The 22,919-nt window shown below is 48.9% G+C and overlaps 1 protein-coding gene across 6 annotated transcripts in view; it reads left to right on the forward strand.

Annotated features, from left to right (window-relative positions):
* The window catches only part of LOC123020642 (sodium channel protein type 5 subunit alpha-like), a 270,015-nt gene that overhangs the window by 228,846 nt on the left and 18,250 nt on the right, over window positions 1-22,919 (forward strand). For 4 of the 6 annotated variants that reach the window (XM_044424584.1, XM_044424587.1, XM_044424588.1 and 1 more), the window contains one exon: window positions 6,633-6,755. The exons of 1 other annotated variant lie outside the window; for it this stretch is intronic. In XM_044424584.1, the coding sequence (XP_044280519.1) occupies window positions 6,633-6,755 (123 nt within the window). Of the gene's footprint in view, window positions 1-6,632; window positions 6,756-7,589; window positions 7,713-22,919 lie in introns of all 6 variants that reach the window. One more of the 6 variants, XM_044424589.1, reaches the window with a different exon arrangement.

A 22,919-nucleotide genomic window follows, 5' to 3' on the forward strand; every position in this document is an offset into this window, starting at 1 on the left:
CTTCCCTGTGGAGTGGGCAGAGCCGTGCCATAAGCAGCCATTCTTCAAGAACCAGGCATTCGAACTTGGCCAGGCAGCCAAAATCAAAGAAGGAGCCAGAGTGAGAAGCCCAAATCTGCGAGGACTGGTGTTGCTGAACCAGGAAGCTTCCATTGTCCTTCATGGGGAGCTGAAAGGCTCTTCTGGATTCTGGGTGTCCCTTATCGCTCAGGGAACGCTCCAGTCTGTAGCGGGATCCATCAGTGCCTTGTTCTAGCCATCATCATCATCATCGTCTTGCATTTATATCCCACCCTTTTTCCTCTTGTGGGAAACCCAAGGAGGCTCACATAGCTCCATTCTATCCTCACAACAACAGTCCTGTGAGGTAGGCGTCTGAGACTGGCCCAGTGAATTTCATGGCTGAGTAGGTCCTGGAGCCCAGATCTCCCAAGACCCCAGTCCAGGTCTCTCAGCACCACGCCACGCCACACCAGGTGCCAGCGGCTGATGGCTCCTGAAAGGAGCTGAAGTGGCGCAGAGCTGTTTGATGGAGGCACAGCTTACCAGCTAAGCAGGAAGCATTTCCTATGGAAACGCATTCTGACCAAGGGAAGCTACTGAAGCAAGGCACGGTTTAAGAGTGAAAAGGCCCATAGTGAGAAGGGCCAGCACAGGGATACTGTTGGGCTCCAACTCCCATCATTCCCCAATATGAGCCATGCAGAGGGAATGTGGAGTCCAACAATATGTTCCCCAGCCCTGGGCTGGCAGAACCCACCAGGACTAAACTGGTGGCTTAGGAAATCTGACGTCCAAGGAGGAACTCCAGAGAAGAAAGCAACCCTGTCCCCTCCCAGTACCTTCAACACACACCTGGGGAGGGAAGAGAAGGGCTCCCCTGCCAGCGATCCATCAAGCCCTTGCGGACCGACCGACCGACCAACTGCGCTGAATCCCAGCTTGAGTAGCTTGGTCATCCATGTCAGCCGGCTGAATATCAGCAGTGCTGAGTGGAAAGCTGTCGCGGGGAAAAGGGCCCCCCTCCAGTTTTATTATTTTATTCATTTAAACTATTTTTATGCCGTCCCATTCACAAAAAGCCTCAGGGCGGCTTACAACAAAAATAAACATAAATAAACAGTTTATACAATTAGATTTAAAAAACCAGAAATCTCGGCATGTGCATAAAAACCCCATAAATACAATTCATAAATTAACAATTAAAATAACTTTTAAATAAAAAGGTCTTGGCCTGGCGCCGGAAGACAAATAATGACGGTGCCAGGTGGACCTCTCTGGGGAGCGCATTCCATGGGGTGGTGGTGGAGGGGGAGACATTTGGAGGCAGGGTGAAAGCCGCCTTCTGCCAGAGCTGCTTCCGGCAGGCACCCTGTGAGGGGATGGTACCTGATGAGTGACTGTCCTTCACACGGGAGCTTCTCAGAGGAGGGGAGGCTGGAATGCAGCGCGCACACCTGCAACCGCCGCCTGGGTGTTTCCCTTATCCTGTGGAATTGAGCCATGTGAGCTTGGGGAAGGAGAAACAGGCAGCCCCCGGGAGCCTGGGGAGAGACGCTGGGTGTGCCGCACCTCTCTCCGAAAACATGTTGAAATGCTGCACGCGGGGTGGTGGATTGGGGGAAGGGGCTCTTGGCTCTGCTTTACAAGTTGTGGGGGCCATTTTGCTTGCTCCCCCAGTGCAGACGGCTGACTCTCAGCCGAAGGAAGACGTGTGCAAAAGATGGGCTTGGAGGGCAGGTCAGGGAAGGAGGCCGTGCTGCCCCTTCGAGTGCTCTCTGCTTGCCCAGAAAGGCTTCCCAGGCCTAAGACCCCGGCTGTCACTTCGGATGGCTCAGCCAGGTGCCACCTTCCAGCAGCTCCATCTTCTCTTGGACGGAGATCTGAACGAACAGGGGACGGTCCATCACGGCTGACGGGTAGCGTGCCGACGGAAGCCCTCCGGTTTGTCTGGATACCGAAAGGGCATTGAGCTTTTGCTTGAGTGAATGCCCAGCAACCTGGTTTCCCCATGGCTTGCAATTAAGTCGCCAGCCTTGACAAGCGAAACAAGCCAATGGGAATGTAGAGCAGGTGGGACCCCAAGATTTGGATGCCTTGGAATACAGAAGGGACCCGTGTGAAGGAAGCCGGGCTTAGGGGGGTCACGCACATTTCTGGCCGTTGGTCAGCAGCTCAGCAGCTGAGGTGGCTCTTCTCCACACCACGTTGCGGACAGAGAGAGACAGAGAGAGAGTTCAAGCCACCCAAGGGCCACCAAGTTAGCTGAAGAGTGAAATTGGGTATGAAGCTAGCTCTCTTTCACCCAAACAAGGGCGGTGGGATGGGTAAGGAGCATCTCCAGAGGCTGCTGGACTCCATTACCCAGCACAGAGCATAGCCAGGGTTGATGGGAGCTGGAGTCCGACAACAACTGGGGAGCTACATATTCTCCACCCTTGATCATAAGGAAATATTTTCTTTGCCACAGAATTGCTTGATGAAAGTGATAGAAAAGTTACTGTGAGGTCCAGGGAGAAGTAAGGAAAGCTTGACTCTGGGCCACCTGGATCCAAATCCCATCAACTCGCTGTGTGACTTTGCCAAGCCATGCCCTACGCTCAGTTCCTTCGTCTGTAAAACGGGAATACAAATGATCCATCCCACTGGGATACACTGAGAATTTAAAGTGTTAACTGTAATAGCCACAGGTCCAAGAACAGTATGGACATTTTGGGTTATTTCGGGGCATGGCAGATAAGATGAAACCGCTCGTCTTGAAACACAGTTCATGCATTTCCCACTTCTGCAATCTGTTGCAACGCCAACCCTGACTAAGAGCTTGCATTTTGCGTGTGTGTTGTCATGTGCACAGGCAAGCACGAATGGCTTTGTAAAACAGCGATAATCTCCCTGTGCAGTTTCTGGGGCCAATGAGCATTTGGGTGGCTCTCAGAGGATCCTGCAACCTTTTGTTTGAGAGGCAGCCTCCAAAATTACCCTTCCCACTAGGAACAGCACTGGGGAATATCACTGCTTAGGTCGCCATCAATGCCGATGTAATGGTAGCCATCAGTGATAGTCGCAGCTGTTAACACCAGTCCCCATCCTCCTCTCACACCTATTTGCATGTCAGGCAACTAATGTAAGGTTCTGCTTCCTCCCATCCCAGTTTTCTGACAGTGCCTCTCCCACCCATATGGGCCAAGAAGTTCAGATCAGATCAGGAAGGTGGTCAGAGCGCTTTCGGACAATGCGGAAATGATTGCCTTCCTTAATCAAGAAATGACAGCCACCTGCACCATGGAGTACTTTAAATCTCCGTCTTGCTGTTCTTCTGTGCAATTGTGCTATGCAAGGCTTACCGCTCTCACTAGCCCAGCATTTACAGAGGCATCAAGCCACTTCTGTTACGATCCGAAACTTATAATTTCAGATATGAGCCGAGCATAGAAATTATGACAAAGGGTTGAAATTAGGCTGCTGCCTGATGAAGCATTCCAGCAGGATGGGATGACCAGTTTGACTTTCAGAGGAAGAGAGAGGACCAAGCAATGCTGTGGAAAGAGTCAGGTCTTAACACGCTTGCACTGGGGAAGAGGGTGCATTGCAGCTCTCTTGGGAAAGTGCTGACTTCTGCTTTTGCCTGAGCTATGTGGGGCAGTCAGTGTGAATTCTGGAAGCTGTTTGATTATTTTAAAAATATCTTCCCAGGTCAGATTCAATCAAGTCCACAACACCAAGCCCATACCGTTGTGGTTTTGCCTATAAATAAAATTTGACAGGAAGGAACATCTAAAATCAACAACAGAATATTCAGGAAACTTTTCCCAGCCAATAGACTGTCTCCCAGGAGTGTCTGTCTTGGTAGTCTCAAAGAAAGACCGAGTCCAATGTTCACCTGGAAAGAAGAGTTCTGTGTGATTTGGAAGCTTGCTTGCTTGCTGGTGCAATGCAGTGGTTTCTCAGTTGTCTTCTTGGTGGCCTGGGCATTCTTTGGAAGTTTAACAGGTCCTGTGAAATCAGGGATGGGGGGACAGTGTGTCCACCTGCATGTATTCTCCCCCTACAAAGTGCTTCTGCAGGGGCATGTTGAGTAGGGTTCAAGATAGACTTTCAGTCCTCGGTTGCAAGACAAGGCAGTTTTCAGTGAAGCCTAACAGTGCCTGAATGGGCCAGACTATCAGCCCCAGAATCTTTGCAACGCAGAGGGGTTCTCCTGCTCTCATTTGACATATTAATATGGAAAGCATTTCCCAGGAATCCACAGGACTGGGGACTAAGTTACACAAACCTCAGGCAATTTGTATTTCCAAAGTGTGGGTGAGGCTGTCTAGACTGGGAAAATGGAGGGCAGGGAAAGGGTTACAGATCACCTATCCCCAGACCACTAATCTGATCAAATTTAGACTCTCACCCCCCTCCCTGCTCAGCAGCTGCTTTGAACCAAGACTTTAAATGCCAGGAGAGTCCATCACGGGTCTTGGGCTGTTTCCCCTAATCGGATCAGCACGTGAGTGGCTTTCCTCAACTCTTTGTTTCTTTTGCTTCCTGCCTCTAAAATGAACTCTTCTGACCTTCGCTATGGAGCTGGAGGCCACGTGGGCCCAGCATCAAGGGTAGGTGTGGTCGGGCATTTGCCAAGGGCCCCAGCAACAGGAACCTGTGGGACGGCTCCTCTCCCCCAGGGCAGCCTACCTGTTTGCCTGGCTCTTAATCTGGCCCAAACAACAGAGGTGGTGAAGAGGAGCAATGGGGGTGCCCCTGCCCGCATGACCCCCACACTGTGCCTGGCAGGACAGCGGTACCCGTGATGGGAAAGCAAGTACAGAGCGGGAGCGGCCAGTGACCGTGGCGGGGAGAAGGCTGGCTCAGGGAGCGAGGGCCTTTCCCAAGGACACTCAGAGCCAGGGTGGAGACAACCCCCTTTGGAATCTGTCCCTTCAGCATCCGCAGACTTCTTCTCGTGCTCCTCCCGATCCTGCAGAGTGAGCTGAGCCAAGAAGCCTGTGGATGCTCATGGACCCCTCGTGGCACGGCTGGCACCTTTCCCAGCGGAAGCAGCTGCGGGATGCAGGGAAAGAGAGCTGCAGGTAGAGCTGCACCAACCGCCTTTTCTCATAACCCACCTTCTCCCCTGGTCAAATGGTTCCTGTTCTAGGACTGGAAGCGTCTCTCCAAGACCTGCTGCAGGGCACTGCCCCATCAGATGCCCACCGGATCCTTTTCTCTGGAGTTGCCAGGGATTAATCTGGGCTACACACTTAGCCACTGAGTTATGCCTTCTCCCCGGTGTTTAAGACACGAGTGGGGCAGACGGAAGAGAAAATGAGATGAGGCTTCCCATACCCTCACACAGTCATGAAAAGGATCCAGTTCCCCCCTCCCCCCCCCCGGTGCTAAAATGGCATTGGTCCTCACAGCTGGGGTCGCCTTCCTCAGAAAGCAAGCACAGTGAACTAACTAGCACGTACCTTGAGCGCCCGGATCCGGGCAGCTCTCAAGGATGCACACAAGTAAGGCAGGACAGATGCAGGTGCCCCTGCTTTATCCCTGGAAATACAGAGAGATGCTGAAAGGGTTCCGCCAAGCAAACCAGGAGCGGCTTATTTTTTCATCCACTGGCCAGTCACCATTCTCCTTGCAGTTGTCGGGGGTTCATTCAGACAACCGGTTTCCTCCCAGTGAATGCTGGCTTCTTGGCTGTGAGGACTGTGTGGAATTACATTGTCCGTATTCTTCCCCTCTACTTGCCCAACTGCTGGTTGTCATTTGGGAGAGGTTTGTAATTGTCCGGCTCTCACCCTTGACAACACTCATTGGGGGGAACCGGGAAGAAGGGCCCAGTTCATTGCAACTGCTGCGATGGTTTGTGAGTAACGGAAGGTTGCCTTCTAGTGATGGAGAGTGTGAAACTGCACCAGGAAGGGCATCCTTGGCGCCTTGCTCAGCGTTTACTCTCATACTGCCCCCAAACTGCAGCCCCGTTCGCAGGCCGCAAAGTGAGCCCATGGGGCATGTTGTCTTTTTCTGTTCTTTTCTCTTTTTGCAGAGATTGGGAGATAGTTGACAAACTTGCAGATGGGATGAGAAACTTAGCAGGATAAGTGCCAGTAGCGCTACTTTCCCTACTTCCTTTTAACACCCCCATGTTCTTTAGGACATATTTAACCCCACTGGGAGTAGTGAGGAGCCTGCTGCAGGGGCCTGGGGAAGACCACGACCCCCAGAATGCCTGACTGGGGATGCTGAGGACGGTAGCCCTCATGCCTCTGCTTGTCCTACAAAGATCTGTGCCCCCCAAACCTTGCAGGGTTCTTCCCAGTCTCTCCCCCAGTTCTCCCCAGTTTCGCTTTTCCATGAAAATTTCTGAGCGTACCTTTCAGCACAGCCTTAATTCTACCATCCATCCCACTTTTGGCATCTTTGTAGATGTGGATGGAGTTGGACATTGCCGCAGTACTTTAGTATGGGAGTACTTTAACCCACTTTGGTTCACAACGCACATCTGCCCTACTTTGAAATGATTGAGTGAATCAGCCTTGGAATTGTTGGAATCTTCCCCATCTATGCTATTTTTCTCTCTGTGTGTGTGTTTCTTACTTTTTTGCTCGTCTTGACCAATAATTTCAAATTCCATTCGATCTGCACAGATATCAGTTATTTGCCAGATAGCAACAATTCTTGGTTATGACCACCTGTCTGCTATGAGATCTCTCAGGACGCTGAGGTCCTTGCGGCCCCTCCGAGCTTTATCCCGCTTTGAAAGCATAAGGGTAAGGGTTGTCATCTTTCAGTGTCTATGGAGTATGTGCACCTTAAATAATGAACGCTTTCTTTCTCTTTCTTACAGGGAATGTGCCATGCAAACTTTCCTTAACGTGGCACATGGCCGTTTCCTTTAATGCTCACACAGACCAAGAACAAGGCTATTTTCGCAGTACTCTAAGAAAAGGGCTGCCGTAAACATATTTCCAATGGCTTTTTTTTAATGGATATTTATGTTTATGCATATTTCAGTGACAATTTAACTGGTATTGGCAACATGGCTTTATTTTAAAAGGTAATGATGAATATTTGGGTCTTACAAAATGATTCATCTTGATTGCATAAAATGACAGCATTCACAGAATTTAATACATGCCAATATTGCTGCTGTTTCCGTTAGCAACAAAACCACGCACACATCCCCCCACCCACAAAAAAAAAAGTGCTTGAAGAAATCACTGTCCATGTCTGACTCTTTTTGCTGCCAACGGTTGACATCCATGTGGTTGCCTTGAGGAAAGGAGACAACATTTGGGAAGGGGATTCCTGCCAGAGTGAAGTCAACACATAATCCGGTTTCATTTTGCAATGGAAATCAATGGTTCTATGTCCTGAAACACTCCAGGGAAAGAATTTGTCTGTGTGTGTGTGTGTGTGCAGGTGCGACTCCCCTTCTCCCCCACCTTTGCTGGGTTAATGCAGCATTTTCCTTTGATTTAGGGTCTGTCTCCATCCGTTGATTAACCACGTTTATCTTTACAGGTGAAAATCCAGAGAAGAGAAATCGAATGGTAGGATTTGTGCTAATAGTCTGGACTTCTCCATTTTGTGTCTCCATTCAGGTCTCATTAGTAAGCCTCATAGCTAGTACACTTGGATACTCCGAAATGGGTCCCATTAAATCCCTTAGGACCCTCAGAGCTCTGAGACCCTTAAGAGCACTCTCACGGTTTGAAGGGATGAGGGTAAGGATCAATTAAAAACGACAACACCGGCCCCATCATTGGTACCCCTTCTGTCCATGAACACCGGCAGCATGTTGTGAGGGCCATGGGTCATCCACTCATCCGCTCATTTGTCCGGTCGCTCATTCATCCGTTCCATCATTGTTTTCCTTTTCCTTTTCCATCCCGGGCTGCATACATGAAGCAATGGATAATGCCAGATGTTGCGGACTGTGCTTCCTCTTCCAGCTTGCTTGTGTGGGGAGCTCCCAGCCCGGTGGACCCCCCAATGAGCTAATCCTGCTGAGCGCTTTCTCCTACAGCAGCCTGCAAACTCATTTCTGACTGAGGTGACACCTGGCTGGAAATCCTGCCGTGATTATGAGGTGCTTCAGAGAAAGCCGTTTCTCTCCCCTTGGCATTAATTTGCTTTCTAATTGATCTGCAGTGCTCTCTGCTCTCTGCGAGGCCCCTTGGAAGCTGAGGCGAGCAATGCCTTCATACCAAGCTTTCGGCTGTACCCTGCCTTTCTATTAAAAACATTGCTCAACATGGCTAACGTTAAATCCAGATTAAAAGCAAACTCTTAATTAAACATAATAATTAATAAATTAAAAGCACAATTAAAGACGCAGTAGTAAAACCCATCAACAGCCCCAGCCAATTAAAATCCTCCTCAGTGGCAAACCAGCCAAAGGTCTGTCTGAATGAAAGCTACTTTGTCGGCAAGTAGGAGAACAGGGCTAAAAAAACCCTCTCGTGACAGGGAGTGGCAGAGTCTGGGGGCAGCCCCCAAAAGGCCTTCTCTTGTGCCCCCCCCCCGCAAATATATCTCTGCTTGGGGAAAAACCAAGATCAGGCCCTCCCCAAAGATTTTAAGACCTTGGCAGGCTTGTATGAAAGCACGCAGTCTTCTAGGGAGCAGTCTTGGCTTCCAGCGGCTCTTGTGTTGGGAAATAGGTGAGAAATTCTGGTGTCAAATAAATAGAAGAGCAGTCTTAATCCCTTTTCAGGGTGAGAAGGAGGGTCTACAGATGCAGCCCCACATGTACTCAGCGACAAAAAGTCCCGCTCTGCGAGGCTTGCTCTAGGACTTTTTGCTGCCGATGCGTTCAGAGGATTGCTCCCCAGAAGGGCTGAGCAGCCTCCCCAACCTGCTTTCCTACAGATGCTCCCGACTCCACCTCGCCCCAGCTGCGGCCAGCGTGGCCGAGGGTCAGGGATGCTGAGAGGTGTAGTCTGAAGCATGTGGAGCGTGCCCAGCTGGGCGAAGCTGGGCTGGAGTCCTGGCGCGAGGTCCACGCCCACCCACCACGCAAGCCTGGTAGGCGCAGCAGCCTTTCCGCCTGCCGGTCTTGGATGCCCTGCGCGTCGGCTTGCTTGCTCTCGGCTTCTGGAAAGTCGAGCCAGGCAGGTCGGTGTCCGGAGCACCCAGAAGACGGGCAGGTGGGCACCAGCCCACGCTCCCGGCCCGGGCCCACTCCCCCGCACTCAGCTTGCACTGGGACCATGGCCGCTCGGTTTGCTCCCGGTCCAGAGCGGGAGTGGAGCCTGAATGGAAAGCCCCGCACAGGGCCATCAGTTGTGCATGATGCGCTTCGGACTCGAAATGGCCATGTGCTCACCCCGCCCCTCACAACCAACCAATGCAGAAGCTGTGCGCAGCGGCAAGATCCGGCTCCTGCCTCGTGTGCAGGGTGGATACCCAGCCACTGGCATGCCCCTGGATGGGGCATTCGTAAGACATGTTGCCCGGTGTCTGGCCGGCCACTGGAATTCAGGCACTCTGAACATTTGTCTCAAATATCAGGGGTGAGACTCCATTTATGGTCACGTGAGCCGCCCCAAGGCTCTGTTGCGATGGGGGCACCTCACCTGTGAGGTGAGCGAGGCTCAGAAGTGCTGGCGGCAGGCAGAGACCCCATACTGGGCTTCGCTCTGAATGCAGATCTCCCTCTTACTAATTTGACTGATGCCCCAATGAAACCCCAATATATTGGCAAACCAATTTCAACTTACTAATTTGGCTGATAAAAAGACAGTAATATATACCAGCCTTCCTCAAACTGAGGTCCTCCAGATGTTTTGGACTTCAACCCCCATCAGCCCCAACCAGTAGGTCCAAGAATTCTGAGAGCTGTGATCCCAAACTACTGCAGGGCACCAGGTTGGAGGAGGCTGATACATATGCAAATAGATATCTGAATAGATAAAGAACCAGTGGGGTTTCAGACTGGGACTCAGGAGATCTGGATTCTAATCGCCACTCAGCCAGAATTTCGGCCTAACCTACCTCTCAGGGTTGTTGTAAAAATAAAATGAAGACTAATGTCAGTAATCTGCCTTGAATTCCTTTGCGGGGAAAATGGTGGGATAGAAATTTAATAACAAAATGATAGCTATGCAATCCAGATTTAGTCATGGACCAATCCAGTGTTGGGCCTAGAGAATTCAATGGGACTTCGTCATAGCCCATTGAAATTATGGGATTTCAGTGAACCATGAATAACAAGTCCCATTGATTTCAGTGTGTTTTCTCTGCGTATGACGCTTCCTGGAAAGATTAAGACTAAATCTGAGCATGACTGAAGAACTTGAGGAATGATAACAAGGATTCCACAGAGGCAAGCCCTAATTGTACATTTACTGGACAGTAATCCAACCCCAATCCTAGGACAGGAAATGTTGCCGGTTGCAGCCCAACATGTCAGAAGGGCTCCAGGTGGAGAAGGCTGGGGGAAAAGGTCAGCAACAGAAGGTCACACTCCTTTTCCCAACGTTGCACCTGCCACATACCCAAGACTAACACATGTCCATCCTTTACCATGTGTTACTCTTGGGTCTCCCTGACACTAACCACTCCCTGCTCTTAAAAGACATTTTGAGTAGAAACAACATGATAACCCACCCTTGGGTCACTGTTGAAAGGGGTCAGGGGTTAGCATGCCGTGTGAACCCAGCTGAGAGATCAAACTATGGTGAACAACCCACAGTTCATGACCCAGCAACAATCCATGGGTTGTTTAAGGTCAACAAGCTATGGTTTCTTCACACAGCTTGGTTCAGACAACAGGATAAGCTGTCTGTGGCAAGAAGCCGCACTCACCTGCTGCGTGTGGGTTCTCCTGTTGTCCGAACCCCATCACTGCAGACTACAGCTGTATCTAAATGGTGGGAAAGGGCCAGGGGCCGCCTTTCCCTTGGGCTCTTCCCATTAAGGGAATGCCGGGATTAGCTACCTTCGCCTTGGGCTTCCTCGTGTCTCCATTTCGTGGCATGCATGGCTCACGGTTGCATAGAGAGCTTGGCTCATTTGCATGCAAGCGCTGGGGGCAGTCAGCTTAATGATCCCTCGAGGGCCGGCACCCTGTGCATTCATCGCCTGTGGGGGGAGATGCTTTGTGCGCCTGCCCAGTGGTATTCAGGAGATGAAATCGATGGCCTTCTCTCCCCTTCCCATTCTATGTTTCTACCTGCAGCATTTGCCACTACCCCTGTTTTCAAGATTGCAGAGCTAGTTGCATGCAAATAGAGGTGATGCAAACCTTTCCACAAAATTCAGATTTGCAAGCAGGACTGCAGATTTCCCTAAGACAAATACATTGTCAAGGGTGTGTGTGTACTGGGAGGGGAGAGAATTAAAAGAAAAGAAGTGTGTGCAGTAGGCAAATCTGGCTCTTGTTGCCCCCCTCCCTCTGTTTTAAACCATGCTCACCAAAGTGCCAAAGAATCGCTGATAACTGATGTTTTGTAACAACCAAGCAAGTATTGGGAGGAGAGAGTTTGCATTTGAGGCCACAGCCTGGTTTTCCATGAGATGCCTTTGCAATAGGAAATGTATTAATTACTGTGCTTCTTTGCAATTTCCCTTGTTTGTGAATGTGGCATTTCTGCACATCGGTGTGTCTGCCTGCACAGGAGCATTCCCATCTGCACTCCACTCCTTATTCGTGATGTGCCGTGTTTGCACATATAATTTTCTACCTGGTCGCATTACATTTGGGCCAACTCTGCTTGGAAAAGTGCCATATTGTCTGACAGGGCCAAAAATAAGGAGCACAGTTTTTGTTAGAATTAAAAACACAGTTGACAAACCCATGGATATATTTTTTCAGGTACTAGTCTCCTTTCTCCAGACTTATCCAAGGCAGCTAACAGGGGATGAGCTAGTAATTACTAGAACCCACTAATTATTTCAATGTCATTTAGGTGCAAATAACATTTGGTTGGGTTCAGGCCCACCTAATCAATTCATGGAAGGCATTAAAAGAAGTCACAGAAAGTCACAGTTTGGGGGCGGAGGAGTTTTTGCGTAGTTGTTTCCCAAAGACACTTTGGTGGGCTTCCATTAGAAGGTTTTAGTTGATTATAGAAGCATAGCTTATAAAATGCTATTGTGTAAAATAGTTAATTTTGCTTGACTTTTCAACTTGGGCAGATAGTGCCTTCTGCTGGACTTCCCCATGGCGAGACTGTTTCCTCCAGACATTTTCGCCCAGCCTTAGCTAGCATAGTCAGCGGTGATGATAGATGCAAGTGGTGGACCAGAGGCTGCAGGGATGGCCCACAGGTTGTCTGTACCTGCCTTCACGAACAGGAGCAATCACCTGAGAAGTGACATTGCTCAGCATATGCAAGGCAAAAGCCAGGAGTTGGTGGGCCAGGCAGTTGTCAAGGCCCAGAGCTTTGGAAGGAGGTGAGGTGGCCGTGGATGGTGCTTCACAGTTCTCTGTTAGAAAGAGCCCCTCTCTTTGCAGGACTGCCCAGTCCAAGTCCAGAGGAAAGATAAAGGGCCTTAAGCAGAGACACCAGCAGTGGCCTTGGAGTTGCAGATATTGTTGTTATGAATTCCAGGTCTCTTCTGCCCAATCGCAAAAGTTCTCTGGGAAGTTTTTACCCAGCAAGTGGTAAGGCACAGATCCAATTACAAAATACAGATACAATACAATACAGCATAGCAGTTCAATATACTAAGTGTAAACAAAATTTAAACAGCTAGAAAAAATCAATAAAAACCAGACCTGTCTAACTAGATCTGTTAAAATAGCTGACATAGCACATCACATGCCTTTAAACTCGTGGGAGTCTCTCCTAACCTGGCCCTCCAAAGATGACAGCATTGCCACCAGTGGGGAGAAAGTTTCTAATGGGAGGTTCCACTACTGAGGGTCCCTCTCCCTTTTTGCCACCCTCCAAGCCGCAGGTGAAGGCAGCACACGGAGAAGGTCTCCAGTGTGGTTTGTAGCACCCTGGCAGATTTGGGCTGAGGGGGACATTCCACCATCTGTTCTGTTTCCAAGCCCTGCCCGGCTTTGCAGGTTGACACCAGCACCTTGAATGGGCGCACAGACGAAGGCAGCACAGGCAAGCCATAATTGCTCTGACCTCTTCCCAGTTATTCGTCCAGCTTCCTCGCTTTGCACGAGCTGGAGCTTCTGAACAGGCTTCAAGGACAAAACCAAGCAGCACACACCGCAGGAGCCTGATTTGGAGATGATGGGAGAAAGGGAGTGGCCCTTTCTCTCCCTCCTGACATAGGACATCAGAAAAGGAAAGGAATGTTTGCCATGAGCCTAAAGGTCTTAACAGCATCTGGGCCCAGAGAGGATTTCTGGAGTTGTCCACTGGGTCCCCAAAAGAATGGCTCATCCCTGAGCCAGGTGTTTGTTCCCTCCCTGCCAGTATTCAGTGGATGCCCATCAAAGTTAGCACCCAGAGAGCAAAGTAAGCAAGGCACACACTTAGAAACATAGAACAGTAGAGTTGGAAGGGGCCCTGAGGGCCCCTGGGTCCAACCCCCACTGTTGCAGGACTCCAGTTGATACCATACCACCCAGTTGGCTGTCCAGTCTTATCTTGAATAGCTCTAGTGGGAGAGCCAATGACCTCTGCAGGCAACCAGTTCCACTGTCGTATCCAGTGCTTCCAAGTTCAAGAATGTGGCTTCCTTTATGCAGTCCGTCCACCTTTTATTTGGCCTTTCCTTTTATCTTCCGCCTTCACCTTTGCATAGATTTGCACATGTTAATTTCAAGGTGCGTGTACATATGCACAGAGACATTTTAGAGCATATATAAAGGCTATCTCGATTTGTGAAAGTGGGTGTGTAGACGGGGGAAAGGAAGGGCTTTGATTTCCAGAAAAATCTCAGGCAGAAAGATTTGGGGTGGGGCAGCAAGAGGTAAAGTCCCCATGGGCAAGAAAGCAGCTGATCCAAGGGGATCGAAGGCAACAGGGACCATTGGGGCTCCAAGTGAAGGAGTCAAGGCCATCTTTTAACACTGCCTCTGTGGCTGGGAATGATGGGAGTTGTAGTCCAGTGCATCTGGAGAGCACCAGGTCTGGGGAAGCTGCCTCACTGCTTTGGATTTGGCGAATTGAGGCCAGTTTGATCCATCCCTCAGAAAAGCAAGTGGCAGAATGCAGTCCTTCAGATGTCCTGGTTGTGAACAAGGCAATGCGTCACTGTCAAAGCAGATAATCCGCCTAAAATGTTTAAATATGGTTCATTCATGCGGAGACACCAATGGTGCAAAATCAAAGCAGGGATAATGGCATAATCGATATCCAGTTTGCCTGTTGCACCGCAAATTCCACATCTCCTGCATAGCTTACAGTTTGGTAGAAATGGGCTTTCTAAGAACTACTGCAAGCCCTCTTAGTCCAACAGGATCATTTAGAGATCATCCAATTTGAGGATTTGGCCTGTTTGGGCTGGCTACAAAGGCCGTTTTTTAAAGCCAGCTTTTCACTTCCAAAGGTAATACAACTGAGCTCCATTTGTAATATTCTCCACTGCCACTAAGTTTTAGTTTGCTGGTTTTTTCTTGACTATTCATGGGGTGGGATGGTTTTGTTTTAGAGAGACTGAGAGGGAGTGTCTCCACTTTAGGCATGTATTATATTGAAAAGTTGGTTATAAGTGTTCAGATAAATCATCCCTTGAATGTTCAAATGTACTATTATTGCTGCTACTACTGCTATTACAGTGCTTTTACATCCCACATTTTGTAGCTTGCGCAAGCTGCCCAAGGTGGCTTATAAATTCTGCCTCCACTCCATTTCAGCCTCGCAACATCAACCCTGCAAGGTAGCTTAGGCTGAGAGTGGCTGACTGGGTCAAAATGAGCTTCATGGTCAAGTGAGGACCAATCCTGTCTCCTGGGTCCCCAGTCCAGCTCTCTCACCACCATCCCTAGTAATGCTTCCAAATATATAATAATAGAATGTGCTTATAATATTCCTCTTAAAATCGTGTTGTATGCAACCTGTTAAAAATCCCTATTAAAGGGAGTAAATTATACACAGCCTATTTTAGGTGTGCACCCACGCTTTCTTATGCACTTGAAATAAGAACACAGTTTGTCAATCCGACAAAATGAATTATTCTGTCCCGTTGCCGTTAATTGTTCAGAAGCCTTGCATTTGAATGACTGTATTCCACTGTTTTGAAACAGTTATACTGGGCGCCATCCGCTGCTATCCAGGAGGGGGCAAACAGTATGCTCAGTGCTGGGCAGTCACTCCACTTATCTCAGTGTACATAACTCCAATTTTAGAAACATAGAAACAGAGCGAGTCAGAAGGGGCCTCCTGGGCCATCTAGTCTGACCTCTGGCACCAGCCGGCTCTGCTCACAACATGCCCACCATGTGCACGTCCAGCCTATCCTTGAACACCCGCACTGATGGGGCCTCAACCACCTCCTGGGAAAGCCCAGTCCACACCCTGGGGGTCCTAACCATCAGGAAGTGCCTCCTGACATCCAAACTGAACCTTGGCTCCCTGAGCTTTGCTCCGTTGGAGCGTGTCCTGCCTTCCTCTGCAGGGGAGAAAAGGTCTTTACCCATCTCCATGTGACACCCCCTCACATACCTGTATGTCGCCAACAGATCCCCTCTGAGTCTCCTCTTCTCCAGGCTGAAGAGATCCAGTTCCCTCAGTCTCGCCTCATACCCCATCCCCTGCAAACCGGCCACCAACCTTGTGGCCCTGCGCTGCACTGACTCCAACCTGGCTATATCCTTCCTGTAATGAGGGGCCCAACACTGAGCACAATACTCCAGTTGCGGGCACACCAGAGTCATGTAGAGTGGTAGTAATACCTCTCTTGATCTAGAAGCCACACTTCTGGCTATGCAACCACGGGTGGCGTTTGCCCTCTTGACCACCGCATCACACTGCTGACTCATGTTTAGCCTGCAGTCGACCAGCACCCCGAGGTCCCTTTCACAAGTGCTGCTCTCCAGCCACTTGTCACCTAACCTGTACTTATGACACCCATTCCTATGCCCGAAATGCAATTTTTTTCTTGTAATGCTCCTAAGAAAGGATAGCATGGTGGAATGTATCCACTGAATTGGATGCACACTTAGACTGACTCAGAGTAGACCAGGTGTGGGCACCTTCTGAAGGTCTAGGGCTGATTTTGCTCCCTGGATCGCCACCTTGAGCGGCAGTAAATGAGCACCCCACCAAAAAGGAATGCAAAGTGTCAGTTCGGTGCCAAAATTCAGTGACAACCACTCTATTTAACCATGAGGGCTTGCAATGGTTAAATGTAGCTTATTTGCAAGCAAAGCACAACCTTTTGGATGTGCTACAGCCACTACGCAGATAATTTAAAAAGTAGAAATTGCAGGGGTGCTGGGCTAGTGTGGAGTAAACCTACTAAAATCAGGACAACTTACATTGATTTAAGCTTCAGGTTTAAGTATGACTTACATATATGACATATATGGATCCACCCCATATAGATTTCTCAAAAGAAAAACTGAGGCTAATTTACAGTGTAATCCTATCTGTGTCTCTGCAGAGATAAGCACCATTGAATCTAATGGGACTTATTCCCAGGTGTGTGGGAGCACAGCCTGAGTTGCCATTCAGGTGCACAGCCACCCGAACTCCCCAGTGAGGTGCCCTGCCTTTCTCTGCTGGGTTCACTCGGACCGGCTGTTCTGCTTCCTCTCCTGGTGACCTTTCGGAACGACTGCATTGATGTGTTGATGACAGTGAAGAACAATTACACATTGTGCCCCAGGAAAATCCAAGTCGTTTTATTTTTAGTAGGTTTAGCTGCAGTTGGCCTTAGCTCAGGGACAGTAAAGTGTAGCATTATGACTAGCTGACATTATGCTCTAGAACCTGCAAGGAAAATTGAACTTCTGTAAGAGATGCATGACGCAGTTTTAATACCAAGGAGAAAGGGTGACAGTAGCTGGAGGGGGATCCCGGGGAAGACTAATATTAGAGGACAAAGACCCCCATTTTCAAAGGGAGGGGCTTGCTGGAGTTGCTTCCAAGTTGATGGGGCCCATGATGGTGGGCTTGTCAGCACGGAATGTGACGAGGAGGCAGCGTGTGGCAAGGAGGGAAGACGTATCGGCTCTTAGGAGAGGCTCCTCCTCGGATTTTCTTCCCTGGCCTGACCTTGAGCTTGGTTAAGAATACGCTCAGGTGGCTTGCCTCTGCCCGAGACAGTCCTGCCTGTGACGGGAGTGCCCTCCTGGGTGAGCCGAGCAGTTGCCAGGCCTGGGCCGAGCTCGGGCACAGGCCTGGCAGCTGGGGCTGGGTCGCAGCATGGGCAGGCCAGGGTCCCGAGGGTCAGAGGCACGTGGCGTGGGCTTGGAACGAGGCAGTGGGCAGGGCAAGGCACAAGGGGTCTGTGGGCCGCTTCTTGCAATGGCGCCAGGCAGCCTGAGGCTGTTGGGGCGCCGTTGAGCCCACTGGGTCCCGATGGGCTTCTGGCAGGGAGGGGTGGTATCAGCGAGCAAACTGAACCCACCTGGTTTGCTGAAGGTGGTGCTGCGGGAGGCCAAGGTGGCAGGAGCAGACGGGTGGAGCACCTGGCCCCAGAGGATGCCAACCTGTGCAACAGTCGCTCACACACCTTTGTGTGCATAGGGCGCAATTTGGCACTGTCGGCTGCCCTTTAAATGGAAGCACAATCCATCTCACCCTAGTGAGGAGACCAGCTAGGAGAGCTTGTGCTGGCCCAGCTGCTATCCAGCTGCTGACGGACAACTCCAGAGACACCTCTGCTCTCTTCTCCTGCTGTCTCTGAGCGGGACTTGGACCAGGCAGGCCTTCCAATCAGGGGCTCCTTCGAATGGAGTCATACAATGGGCTGGGTTACCACCCAGAAGGCTGAAGGAGTCCCCAAAAGGGACAGGAAGGCAGCACCTCATGTCCCACAGCACCTGGTTCTGAGGGGCCTACTGCCTCTGAGATGCCTGGTAGGACGTAGCCCTCAGGTCTAGTAGGCATGGATGGCCTTCTCCTCTGGGAAGTGACCTGGTTCCCTTTCAAGCTCATCCAAAGTGGTAGCCATCAGCACATCTTGTGAGAGCAAATTTCATAGTTTTGTATGGAAGGGGAGAGGAGAGGAGAGGAGAGGAGAGGAGAGGAGAGGAACTATGAAGTCATTAAGTCCAACCTGCTGCTCAGCTTCCACATTTGGTCCCCCATCCAGTTTCAGACCTGCACCCTTCTAGCTTAGTAAAGGTGACTCAAAATGCTAGCTGGATGTATAGCTATGCAGGCAGCCATAAAGGACTTCCTTCTATTTCTGCAGGACCTCCCACCTGTGTGTTGGGCAAAAGCCCGAAGCATCTACTTCCCACCATCCCAATCTAGGCCATCTGCCGTGTATTTGATTTTGTAAACCAGTTGTTGCACTGCAAATCACGTTTAGTTCATCCGTGATCAGCAAGCAGAGCTTAGCTCAGGGACCCTCGTCCTGAACAAGAGAGAAAATAGGGAGAAAGCTAATCATCCAGGGATGGGAGAACAAGCAAAGTTTGTGATTGCCCAGATTCTCTGAGCACAGAACTAAAGCTTGCCTTTCCTTCCTTCCCATGTTTATTTGCATATATTTCATTTCAGTCAAAAGAGAAAAATACACATTTTCAATGCAAAAAGTGTACAGAGGCCCTTCCTAGGGTACAGCATTAAAATGTGTACTTTTAAAAGTGCCTTTTTAAGGGCACCTTATTTTGTGCTCCAACATGAGTTGAGGAATTTGTCAAGCATTTTCAGAGAACACAATCTCTGGCTTTCTTTTGCATTTGGGGTATGAATGGGGTCTATTTGCATGTTTGCAAACACAAACCAAATTCTCATATGGGCCTACCTTCATTCTTGACATAGGTACAGCAGGAACAAGCAGGCAAATTCAAATGTGCATCCTTTTAAGCGAAAGTAAAGAGCAGAAACCCCCTTTGCAAAGAGAACAAGCTTAGATCATCTTCCTGGGCTCTTGGGAAATCAGCTTCTTACATTTGTAGCTCAGCCTTCACGTTAAATCACCGTAATAGCCCCACATTTTTTGAAGCAGGCAGCATCTGGTATCAATGGAGCTCAAATCCATTGGCATCAAAGGGTGCAATACCTCCGAGGACGATTAGGCCATTCATAATTCATTTGGAGAGGTGTCGGATGCGATGCTCCATGTTTTTGCGTCTTGTCTTGTTACCTGTGTGAGCTTTTTTGAAGCGCTCAAGGGAGTGTATGTGGGTTCGGAGAGAGAAGCATGCGCAGCCTGGTTTAGCCTTTACATTTTTCTTCTCTTGCATGATTGTTCCCTGATCCCATGCATGTTTGTTACATCACAGCATCCTTCATTTGGAAATCCAAGCTTTCTTAATTTTAAAATGTCTCATACGTGATACACAGTGTATTTGCAATAGTTCCAGACTGGCATGGACGGACACTGAATAAAAATTACCCTGTCAAAGACCACATATGTCCATCCCACCTCCAAAAGATGCCCCAAATATTCCATTTTAGTCATTTTGCAAATAGGAGATGGTTTTACACAGGTGTTTCTTGGGGGAGGCTGACCCAAATTGTTAATGCCACACACAAAATAACTGAGGTCAGGCCCTGTTTGAGAAAGTCAGGGACTCCCAGACCCTTAAGTTCATTTGCTCGTTTTCACATGTGAAGCTGAACATGTATAGCTAAGCACAGACACATGCATCATTTCCCTCACTCGTATCCTCCCCTTCCTTCTCTACCCATAAATTATTCTTTGGTGCAAAGAACGTTCCCGCACTCATGATCTCGAGACTGTCAGCACGCATTTTCCTCCACCCAGGAGCATGGCTGCTATGCTCTTCTTTACAAGGAAGAAACAGTCACTACTACAAACTACGAAGGATCTTAGCACAATTTACTGCAACTGTAATTGAAGGAAGACAGACAGACAGACAGACAGACAGACAGACCCAGCTCTGCACAAGAAGGAAGCCAAAGACACATACAAAATCAAATCTTATGACAGCCATAAAAGCTTATCGCCATTAATAAGAAATAAGCTCCACATCAAATGGTTGTTTTTGCAGAGGTTGGAACGCTCTTCTCCTGGTGCAGTGCAGAGCACCCAGGTTTGACGGCTCTAAGCCATCTGCTGCAACGTTCCCCACACCCCAGAAAGCTGCTTGTGAGGGCTGGGACTTGGCACAAAGGGTAGCAGCAGGTGGGGGAGGCTGGGTGCTCCATCTCGCATGGGAATGCTGCCACTGCTTGCAGCCCACTGTTCAACAACATGACAGTGGAATGAACAACTGTACAATTCAACCACTGGAAAGAAAACACCAACCTTGAGCTGAGGGCGAGGGAAGAAAATCCCCGGCAGCCTGTCAAGGGCCGCTCTGGCAGGTGTGCCTTGTGCTGGAATCGGGAGGGCCTTTCTGGAAAAGGCATCTCATAGATCCGGCATCCAGGTGGAGAGGCCTTGCTCCCGCCGTTTGTCTGCCATGCAGTGCAGGAATCCGCATGGCCTCAAAGGTTGAAGCAAGTCGTCGAAAAGGAGAACAGCCAAGCAATGTCGGGCTTTAGATGTCAGAGCCCGTGCCTTAAGCCAGGCCCAGGAGCAACCCAGTAACCAGTGTGGGGAGAGTGATAAGGTAGAGCTTCCCTGCTCCAGCCAAGAGCAAGCAAGATGCACAAGGCTGACCCTGGGAATGGCAGATAATTACTCCATCATAACTGGAGACCCGGGCAGGTGAGTTCCCAGGGTGTTCTCCAGTGCAGAACTGGTTAAGCGATGGCCCGCCAGGTGCTTTGGGTCCCATGATTCCTCATCACTGGCTATGTGGGCTGCAGCTGATGGGATCAGAAGGGCCATGAGCGGCTCATCCCCAGATAACCCAGCGCCAACTGCAGGCCCCAAACTGTTTGACCTACAATGCACAATCCCACGCCCTGCAGGCAGGCAGGCGGAGCGGCTTTTTGGATGACAGTCTAACAAGGGTGCACAATACCTGAAGCGACCAGTGGCAGCTCTCCCATGCTTGGGTGCTATTTGATTATCACGTGCAGCATTAGAAATGGGCACCTGGTTGAGTTCGGTGTAAGTTGTCCAGGGAAGGCTGTCCGCAGGATTACACTGGGAAATTGTGTCAACACACAGCACTTATCGAACAAATTGAAGCTGCATCACACCACCACCACAATATATCTCTATACTGCCTAGTAGCTGAAGCTCTCTGGGCTAAAAGCTTTTGAGACTAGGTCAAGGTTTAATCAGAGCAGAACTACGGAAATCAAAGGGACTTAGGTTAGTTATGGCTTTTTCTCTGCTGGCTCCTATTTTTCTCTACTGCCCTTTTGGCTATTGGGTGGTATAGAAATTAAATAAATAATGCATAAATGAACAAATAAAATATAAACTAGCATAACGTTGCATCCTTAGGGTATCAATGCCAATTTCGAACGGACCTCATCACGCACATCCCCATTCTCTGCAATCATATTTTGACAAGGGCCCAGCATCCTCTTGGACCATTCAGGAGCAGAAGCCTTTACGGAATGGTCAGTCACTGGATTGTTCTTTTTCAATAGGAGCCTTTGTCCCAAAATACCTCCTCCTATTCCTTTCAAAGCATAGGAGTATGACCTTCAACTCTAGACATGATGATGGAGGCGCACTAAATTGGAACGTTGGAAATAAAGGATATCAACATTCTAAATGAGAAGTGGGTAAAAGGGGGGTTTCTAGACATTTTGGACTCCAAATCCCAGAAACCCCTGCCAGCATAGCCGATAACCAGGAATGCTGGGAATTGAAGTCTAAAACCTCTGGAGATCCATGTTTTGCCTATCCATGTTCTAATCCAATTGAAGAATGTTAGTAGTAGAAAGCTGACAGATAACAAATGTGCCAACTTTGTATTCTAAAATACATGTATAATTATGAGACCCTTTCAACAACTTTGTATTCTAAAATACCAAGTTGTTGAAAGAGCCTCATAATTATACATTTTTCAACTTCCCATGGATATACAAAGTCTTCTGTTCCTGTTAAGTCTTCCTCTTTGCAAAAGCCAAAAACCAATGGTGAAATGAGTGCTATGTTGTTGACTTATCAGAAAATCAGACACTGACCTATCCAACAAGAAGTGACATTTTCCATAATCCGATTCTCACTGGAATCAAGATGTTATGTTTCAAGATCGATCCCACTTTGTCTCCATTTCACAAATGCAGGCAAGAGGAGAGGGAGGTTAAGTACAGCAGCGTCTGAAAAGCAGTTCCTCAGCTCAAAGGCACAAACCAATAATTCACAGATGACACAATGATGGAATTGGCAGGGCCTGTGAAAATGCCCAATTTATACAAAACTTTCCAAGCCTTTAATATGTTTAAGTAATGATCCAGCAAAGGTTTGTCATGACTAAACTGTCTGCAACTAAAGTCAAAAGAACTTAAGTTCATTGCATCTAAACTCCATTCTGTGGCTTAATCATGACTTCCTTGCTGGGTTTTGCACCCTGTCTTTGATGTAATGCGTTGCATGCATGGGAATCCTGTGTACTGTGTATGGTGGTCCAAAACATGGAGTGACGTGTCTGTAATTTGACTGTCATATTGTCTGTTGGAATGCATGTCGATTTTATTGAGTACTTCTTGCCAGTGATGATAACATGTGTCCTGCTACGTAATCCATATTCATTGCTTCAGAACCATATTGCAAATGTGACTTTTCTTACCATGATGGTATTACCTTCATTGATCGTATGTCTATTTTGTCCCCAACTTTTCCGAAGTCAATCAGTATCATTTCCACTGATCTCATCAAGCTTTTGTCCAGATTTTACATTATCATGTCCTTCACAGTATTATTTTGCATGCCTAATTAATGTTTATTGCTCCTGCTGGAACCCATGGGAAATCAGAAATGTGTACGCGTACATATGCATATAAGAAGCAGGAGATGGAAATATG

This window comes from Varanus komodoensis, unplaced genomic scaffold, assembly GCF_004798865.1.
Source record: "Varanus komodoensis strain SLA01 unplaced genomic scaffold, ASM479886v1 scaffold15, whole genome shotgun sequence".
Taxonomy (NCBI): Eukaryota; Metazoa; Chordata; class Lepidosauria; order Squamata; family Varanidae; genus Varanus; species Varanus komodoensis.